This window comes from Nansenia antarctica (genome assembly GCF_963989245.1).
Source record: "Nansenia antarctica genome assembly, chromosome: 2".
Classification (NCBI taxonomy): domain Eukaryota; kingdom Metazoa; phylum Chordata; class Actinopteri; order Argentiniformes; family Microstomatidae; genus Nansenia; species Nansenia antarctica.
In genome coordinates this window covers 57,948,492-57,957,787 of record NC_137675.1, presented here as the reverse complement: position 1 = coordinate 57,957,787, position 9,296 = coordinate 57,948,492, and the positions used below count along the sequence as shown (strand labels likewise).

General features: G+C 44.0%; 1 protein-coding gene across 2 annotated transcripts; it reads right to left on the bottom strand.

Moving 5' to 3' along the window:
- Window positions 1-3,433: 3,433 nt before the first annotated feature.
- On the bottom strand, window positions 3,434-8,913 carry cUnh17orf75 (chromosome Un C17orf75 homolog). 2 transcript variants are annotated; one of them, XM_080524410.1, is made up of 10 exons: window positions 8,719-8,913; window positions 8,093-8,167; window positions 7,380-7,505; window positions 6,986-7,114; window positions 6,733-6,793; window positions 6,523-6,642; window positions 5,816-5,880; window positions 5,556-5,695; window positions 5,251-5,354; window positions 3,434-4,891 (listed from the first exon to the last, which is right to left on the bottom strand). In XM_080524410.1, the coding sequence occupies exons 1-10, from the start codon at window positions 8,865-8,867 to the stop codon at window positions 4,673-4,675; spliced, it is 1,188 nt and encodes a 395-aa protein (XP_080380536.1). In that variant the 5' UTR covers window positions 8,868-8,913; the 3' UTR covers window positions 3,434-4,672. The 2 variants fall into 2 exon arrangements, with proteins under 2 accessions (XP_080380536.1, XP_080380537.1); XM_080524411.1 differs by lacking the exon at window positions 8,093-8,167.
- Between the last annotated feature and the right edge of the window lie 383 nt (window positions 8,914-9,296).

The following is a 9,296-nucleotide window of genomic DNA, read 5'->3' as shown; positions in this document are numbered from 1 at the left end:
AGGGGGAAGTCACACAGATTCAGGTGAGACACTGAACAATAGTAACATAATACATCCTCTAATCCTCTGAAACCATGTCGACGGAGGGGAAAAAGCTGTTTTTTGAGGGTTTCTTGAAGAAAAGGAAAGATACAATGGTAAGTCTCTCAAAGATGTTTAAATTGTGGTCAGTTTAGGCCAGTGGAATGGTTATCTAGCTAATAGTATTAGATGATTAAATACAAGACATTCCAGACTATCGTTCTGCCAGTCAGTTGTGAATGATGATTTGTATCTAGATTTGAGTCTTTCCAGTGGCACACTTTACAGTTTCTATTGTTGTTGTTTTTCCTTTAGAAGATGAAGTGGGCGACTTATTGGTTCAGGCTTCAAAACACAACATTATTTTTCTATACTAAGAAACATGGTAGCGCCGTAAGTACAACTCACTTGTGGGAAATCCCCCTCAACATTGTCGTAATGTAAATGTTAAACCTTGGTAGACTCTCAGGGAAAGAAGACCCTTAGATCTTTCAATTACTTTGAGATTTGTAAAAAAAAAAAATGTCATTTACGTGTGTCTGCGACATGCACTTCACAACGAGCTGAGACCATCATCTTTTGTTCCTTGTAGTTAAACCTGAGAGGTCTGTACTACATCTACACAGTGAGTCCAACACACTTTCCTTTTCCGTTACAGATTTTACTGTCCTTCGCCTTGTGTACTATTTGTACTTGCTGTAAAGTCTAAAGTCCCAAATTATTAACAAGCTTTATTACAATCTTTCCTATTCACTGCTATTATTGACACTGTGTGTGTGTGTGTGTGTGTGTGTGTGTGTGTGTGTGTGTGTGTGTGTGTGTGTGTGTGTATGTGTATTTGTGTGTCTAGAAAAGCGCTATATAAGTCTAATGTATTATTATTATTATTATTATTATTATTATTATTATTATTATTATTATTATTATATAGAAGTGCTTTGATGGCTAAGACAGTCCTTCTTGGTGCAGGTGCAGTCGGTGCGCGAGGTCCAGAGAGAGGAGTGCAAGCGCTATGTGTTTGAGATCACAATGAATAATGGGAAGAGGAAAGTACTGGTGAGTCACACACATACACACAACACTACTATCACACTCCCTCATCAACTTCTGCATTCAGAGTACACTACTGTACAGTGTGTGTTCAGGGTGTCTCCTGTCTTGTTTAAGGATGTGGCCTGACCTGTCACCTTTGACTAGTGAATGAAACAGTCAGGTCAAGAATCAGTCCACCACTGACTTAAGCTAAAAAGCCCTAACCCTAACCCAAAACCTGCCCAAACCTGAACCCTAACCTCATCCTCCTGTACTTGAACCCCTATCTGTGTCTGTAGGCTGCAGAGACAGATGATCTGAGGAGGGAGTGGATCAGTCAGCTGTGGAGGGCCATGCACCTCTCTGCCCCGGGGGGCTCAGACCCAGGTTGCCTACGGTAACAAACCTCAGCTTTATGTTCCTAAGCGGTGGGTTAGGGTCGATAGGCGGCTCGCTGCCAGTCCCTCTGGTATCCCTATGGCTAGACACATGCTTTTGTATAGGTAGCAGAAACACATGGCAGTCTTTCAGAGGGCCCCTCCCAATGCAAAAACATCGAACCACTGCTTCATGTGTTCCTGAGGTGTATGACCACCATGTTGTCCTTCTGTATGTGGTTTTAGACCGGATGTGTGTGAAACGAGAGTGAGAGGTCACTCCAGCGTGTGCAGCAGCTCAGGCAGTGAGGGTGTGACAGACACGCTGGGTAGTCGGCCCGTCTCTGCACCCCCCACCTCGAACCTGGACCAGGGGGACCAGGGGGCCACCCTCTCCCTCTCCCTCACGGATGAGCTCAGCAGTGATGAAGCCATTTACCAGAACACTACCTTCCCCTGTAAGTAATGGACAACTAATACTCAAACTTACAGTTCTCTACACCTCAAGGAAATTGTGGGGATATGGTATATGTGTATAATACAATACAATATAATTGTTGCTGTATCAAACCATTTAGGGTAGGCTATAATGCTGACAAGAAAGTTTAAACACAACTAGACTTGTAATTAAGACAAAACCATAAATCCTCAGCTGGAAAGAAATACTGTAATATCACTGACCTTGTGCATAACTAACCACAATAAAGGCTCCAGAACTTCAAATGGACTGCTTTGATTTCAGATAAAGAGGACAACATCTACAGTGTTCATAGATTTAGTGGGAGAAGTGAGGAGGAGAGAGAGGAAGAGGAGAAGGAGGGTGACTATGACATTCTACCATCCCGGAATTGTGCGTACTACTCTCATGATCACCAAATGTGTTATTATGTTGTCATGGTAATAGACAGTTCCATCACGGAGTGCACTACAGAACAGTATGTGATTCAACTCATATGGAATGACATGTGAACATAACATAACCTAACATAACATATCTCAGTGGGTGGTTGATATTTAACTCTTCTCTGTAGCTCAATATCTGATAACCCAACCAGAAGAAGATGATGTCTATGATGTCCCTCTTTCCAACAGGAGGGCAAGTAACCATGAAGGTAAGAGTATGCAAAGGATATTTGTTTACCAGTCCAGCATAGTTACCTAAGACTTATAATGTGTGTTTTTTGTGTGTATTTCTTTCTGTGTATCACCCTAGGTTGCAGAGAGATGACTGAGAGCGTATATGACATTCCAAATTCCTTACTGAGGAAAATGTGTGAACACAAACTCGGTGAGCCTTCAACCATTTTCCATCCATTTGTGTCAGTTGGTGTGCTTTCTAGTCATTCAGCTGACACAAACATGTAAATGACAGTTAAATTCATTGACACATAAACCTAACATATTCAAGGGTTTATAACCAGGCGGAGATATATACAGTACAGTAACAGAAACCAAAGTTCTTCTTTACTGTATTACATCAAGTATTTCCTGACCAGACTGACCATCAGTCATACATATCTTGATCTCCTCCCCCTCATTGCAGAACCTAGCCCTGGCGATGGGAGCCCTGCTGAAGGAGAGACTGTCCTGGGGGACATGAAGGTCAGCCTGGGGGGAAATTCTGTGGGCTGGATGACCGGAGCTTCTGGGCCTGACGACACATATGCGCTGGTCCATCATAGGAAGTAGGACTCACCATGGCCAGGATGACTGACTGGATAAAGCCCACCTCCCTGTAATTGAGTACTTGTCCTTCAAGTAATTCCAGAGACCAGGATGTTATGTTTGATAAGGATTGAAATCTTAAGGCATGAAAAGGACCTTTTTTGTACGGATAAAATACATTTTGTACATAAGTCATATTATAAATATTCCCTTACCATCTCACATCCAAGCAGTTTTCTTTTGCTTTTTTAAAGTATGTATTAAATCAGGTACAGCCCAGTAGTGTGGAGAGACAGTATACATCAATGATTCAGTCCACACAGAGGATCCATGTGACTATTTATTTATATCTTATATACTGTACAGGACAAACAACCACCAATCAACATGATATATGCCACACTCAGAGATTACATGTGCAGTTGTTTTAAATGCAGTTAAAGGTAGTAGTATGGTCAGCAGGGCCGGCCCGGCGGCTGCCTAGGCCCCCAAAATGTCAAACCTCCCCCCCATCAAAAAAGAACAAAACCAAACATTAATTGTTTTTTTTGTTGTTTGGGTGGAGGGGGGTGGGGTTGACTGACATTGTCAGTCACAGCATGGTCCACTTCAACAACACAATACACTGGCTGACATGCCATTTGGTTCACAGTTTACTGTACATATCTTTGTCATACACAATATTGCTTTTATCTTCACAATGATAGACTTCTAGAGATGTAGACAAAGTTATAAGAAAATAGAACCTACATGCTTTCTTACAGGCTCAATTAAGAAGGTGCCCTCAACATACTGTAGTGTAGACCATCATAATAGAGCTGGTGAGAATAGTGAGGGGACTCTTTGTAAACATCATATACACTGAGATTGATGTCGAACAAAGACCTAGCACTACAACACTGCAATATTCCCATAAAGGAATACAAAGCATTATAGATTAAGAAATATAATTAAAACAAGCCAAAGACTGCAGTCCATATAAACAAATAGGGCGGGCATTTAGATGTTAGCAAAACAAATACTGTATTGTGTAACAAAAGCAATGCTAAAAGTGATTTGTGCAATCGTTGCTCTGTGCTATGCAAAAAAAAGCAGGAATGAAGAAATGTTCCCATACAAAGTATTCAAGCAACACAAATTACTGAAAATAAATACACACTTTACCCTTCAGGTATGCAAGCAACAAAACAATGATTCCAATGTTGCTAAATACAGTGTGGATTCCATACGACACTGATGTAGCTACAACATACTTGGTCCGTGACTTCAGACTAATTATTGTCTCAAAAGGAAGACAGTAACCACTTAAAACGTTTAACAACATCATATATAAATCACCAGAGGTAAAGGAAAAGTGCCATAAATAGCTACACAGAAATTGACCATGGAAAGGACGCTATGGGTACATGTTGCTCTTGGGTACCGTTAAACTAACGCTAAACTGAGCTTAGATTAGTGTTTAAACAGCAACTTCAACCGCAGCTCTGGAAAGGGATAGGACGATGCTTTGAGCCTGGGGGGTTAGGGTGCGAGTACTGCCACCTTGCTGTCCAACGGAGAGGGGTTCAGTGAGAGTATCAGGGCGCTGTGGCCTGGGCCTGGTCGTTGATGAACTGCTCCAGCACACGGATGATGCTGCAGGCCTCGGGCAGGTCCATGTGCTCGGCCCTGGCGTTCTGGAGCAGCACGTCCCCGTTGCCACAGCCCTGCAGGAACTGGCAGCAGCGGAAGAGGGCGTAGTGGCTCATCTCCGCCTGGCGGATGAACCGCTTCAGACTGTTCATGTCCTGAATAGCCTGGCGAGAATCACAATCAGAATCGCTTTTATTACATCCCCAATGTACAAGTACACCAGAGTAAAATTCTTTGGCTTAGGTTCCTCAACGTCAGCATTGCAGCAAGATACAAAATCACAATAATACAGTAGAGTAAAATAAGAGTGAGTAATAGAGTGAGTAATAGAGTGAGTAATAATAAAGTAATAATAAAGTGATAAAACTCAAGAGAGACAGAGGGAGTATGGGTACATTCAGTGAGCTATTTCCATTCTACATAGGAAAGGGACACACAAACAGGGGTAGAGGTAGAGTGAGAGAGAGAGAGAGAGAGAGAATGGGTTTGACCCCAGTGTGTATAGTATGTACTGTATGTCCACCTTGAGTTTGAAGTTCTCCAGGATCTGTCTGAGGAGGAAGGGGTTACACCGCTCGGCTGCATTCAGGAACGCTTGGACCCACTCATCACAGAACCGGTTACTGACTGAAGGAGGAGGGATTTAAAGTGTTAATAAGAGAGGTGTGTGTGTGTGTGTGTGTGTGTGTGTGTGTGTGTGTGTGTGTGTGTATATGTGTGCGCATATGTGTGTGTGTGTAGGAGAGTGGGGTTTATGTATGTGTGTGTGTGTGTGTAGGAGGGGTTTGTGTGTGTGTGTGTGTGTGGTAGTAAAGCAGTACCACAGACCTGTGTTGGAGAGCGTGGGTGGGCTGGTGGAGAAGTCGAGGAGCAGGTCAGTGGGAGCCTCCTCAGAGAGGGCCTTACACAGGGAGGCTGTGGTGGGGTCCTCCTGGATCAGACCCTGCAGACTGGCTGCTTTGATGAACCTTGATGAGGACAAGCAGAGAAATACAACACACACAACACATTAGTATCACACACACAGTAACCCGTGAGCAGTCAGAGCTATGCGCACCAAGACAAAAGAAGTCACACCGCTCTCTCACCTGGCGATGTCCGCCTTCGTCCTCTCGTCTCCGTTGGTGACTTCCACAGGAGTGTGACTCAGAGCCTTCAAAACAACAGCATGGGACAGCCGTGATACACATCAAACAGAAGCATTACTGTACGACGCCATTTATGTCTTTTTTTTTGTTTGAATTTTTTGCTTCAACGACGACAGCGGCACCTCTTTGAATGTCATACGGTATGTTTCACCACACCTCCTTAAGGCTTTTGATTGATGTCAAAGTCAATTGATCTTTTTTTAAGTAATTTAAACTCATATTTTTCATTTTTATTGAGAGATATAGTGAAGATTTAGACAGGAAGGATGGGTGAGAGAGAGAGGAGGGATGACATGCAGGATATGTCCCCGGCCGGAATCGAACCGGGGACCCTGCGGTTACATGGTCAGCGCTTAACCCGCTACGCCACCTAAGCGCCGCAAAGTCAATTGATCTTTGACATCAGATTCTTCGGTAAAGCACATTGTATTGCATTTGTGTATGAAATGTGCCATACAAAATGAAGTCTGATTTATTGGCTAAATACTAGTCAGCAAAAAGCTACAATCCAAGTTCAGTGAGTGGGTATATGGACTCAGCAGGCCTCAAACGAGGTTTGGACAACATTCGAGGGCCAAGGTGAGAGAGTCACCGGTTCCATTTTGTTCATGGGGGGGGCGGGTGCTAGGGGTTCAAAGGTCACTCACAGCGTGTAGCAGGAAGCTGATGCTCCCCTGGACCAGCTGCACTACTCTGTGGATGTGCATGACTGACTCCTCGTACCACATGCTCAGGTAGGGCCTTATGTCTGTCTCCAGGTTCACCAGCTAACGCAGGAGGAGGAGGAGGACAAAACTGTTACTGTACATCTTAGGATGAAACAACCTAATTCACTACCCTTCAGTGACTCCACTTACCTCAGGAGTCTGGAGACAGCTCTGCAGGCCTTGCACGTACTTGTCCAGCTCAAGCCGGAACGTAGAGACGGTTAAGGACACTTCGAGACAAAACTGACCGTCTGACATTCATCTGATAAAAACCCACCAACCCATTTCAGCCTATCTGACCCTAGGGGGGGGTTTGCTGTCTGGTTTTAATAGCATAATAGCATAAATAGCATTAATAGCATAACTGTCCATATATCCTATCCGTTTCCTCCTGTAAGGATATAGGTTGAGGCCTTTCTCCGACCCTCCCAGGAGGCACACCACGTAGCCGTTCCCGTCTGCGTCTGGCTGCTCCGGGGAGCTCTCCTGCTCCAGGAGGCAGCAGTAACAACCCACCGCCTGCTCCGGGACACTGGGAGAGGACAAGAAATTAGTTCTACATTAAACACATGACGCATCACTTCAGAACTGTCCTCTGATCTCTTGCCTGGTGAGATGTTATTATTACTACGATACATAATGCCACATGCATTTATTAATGTGCAAAATGTGCTCTACATTCATTGATTGATCGAATGAACTTTGATCCCATCAGATCCTATAAGGAGGAAGTCAACAAGTGCCTAGGGATAGGAGAGTTGGTTGGGTTTGGAACGGGGCCTTAGGTTGAGAGTCACCTGAGCTCCACAGTAGCGATGTTGCCCATGCCCCCCAGCAGGGCCCCTTTGCTCAGCCTCCGGGAGATGTAGCATCGCAGCTCGGGCTCTGCCTCGGACGGCAGGCTGCTGTCCACCAGGGTGAGACTGTGGGTGGGCAGAGTCAGTTACTATGGAGACAGACAGACAGACAGACGACCCATGGCAGCTTATGAGGAAGCGGACAGCCAGAGTCAATGCGGAAGACATGAAGAAGCTGATGACCAAAAGCCACATCCACACAACAACACACACAGAGGAACAAGATCTCCCGGTATCCCATCTGAGTCACAGAGCCTGTATCAATACTACTTCCCCATCATAACAAAAATGTTAGGCTAGTCTTAGGTGCTGTGTGCCACTGAAATGTAAAATAAAAAAAAATAAAAAAAATAAAGAAATCCTCTTTCCTACAGCATTCATTTACTGTAGCTCAATTGGTGTGTCACGGTGCATCAAGCAAAAAAGAACAGGAGAGTGAATACAGAAGGGGGTAGGTTGGTTGGTAGGCTTTGCGACACCAGATCTTAGACACACTAATGACAGATCAAAAGACAAGAGCGTCAATCAGGAGAGAAACAACTTTGATTAGACGGTTGATTGGATTCCAGCAGCCCCATGGACACACCAAAAGCACAACATTTAAAGCCACAAAAATACAACCACGACAGCGACGAGACTGGGGCCTTGGTTACCTAAAGTCTTCCTGACTGGTTGTGGACTCTGATCTTCTTTGGCTCCAAGCCACATTGTCTTCAGCTGCCTCAGATCTAGACAGCCAATAGTTTACTCACAACTTTGTTTGTTACTAGACAATGCAGTCTGCAGCCTAGGCACTGTACCATGAGTGTCCACTAGGAACCAGTGCTTTGATAGGAGGAGAAGAACTGACACGAATTGACATGAAGAACAGGTTTCAAGATGCAGGAGGGCTAACCTTCATGACATCATGACAATGTCAACAAGGCTAGAGCATGCAGCCAAAGAACAGAAAATGAGTCCGATACCAAATTGGAGCATTAACAATATTGTGTGACCAGTATTAATTTAAGGACCTTCCTTTCAAGACAGTTGAGGTCCCCTGATAACCTGTTCTAGATACAGCAGCTAAGGATAGTAGACGTTCCAGATGATAGAATCAACTCCTCCCATCTCTGGCTGCAGACATTAATGCATTGCCATATTGTATCTCCCTGGACGGCCAGGTAGCCTCGACAGTCACCACATTGGCGAGCTGTCTGTCCACATGATGCTCACATTCCTAAAGCTAGTTAGAAAGCTGTAGCTGGTTGACAAAGTAAGGGATGACAACGGAAATTACCTGGTGCCTTGGTAGAGATAAATGGTGTAGTAACAGTTCGATTGTATTTTCTGATTAAATCCTGGGATTTCTTCACTGTCAAAATCATCCTTTTCTTCAACGTCAATAGAGTCTTGAAAGGAGGAGGTCGAGGTTTGAGAGGTAAACATTGTCGCTTCGCTCGTAGCTAGCTAGCAACAAATAACAGAGGTAAATGTCGACCAGTGGATCTGAGATGCAGGTTGAACGGTGCACGAAATAATGATGATATAATGCATGTGGATTGACTACCTAGTCCATGTAAATAAGGAATGGGTCCATCGTGCGTTTAGAGATCAGGGATTTTACTCGCGCATGCGCAGTGTCGTTCTATGTGTCCGTCATTATAAAGGTCCGTGTAAGATTGTGTTTCAATAAATGGATTGGTTCCAGCAAATATTGTACTATCGCAAAATAACAATAATATACACAATACTTATCGTCTGTTTACAAACCTATTTTTGCTGTATATAAATCATTACATATTTATAAAATACAAAAGTGATGGTAATCACATATTATGTGCTGACATCAAATGCTGCCCCAATGCTTTGTGGGAT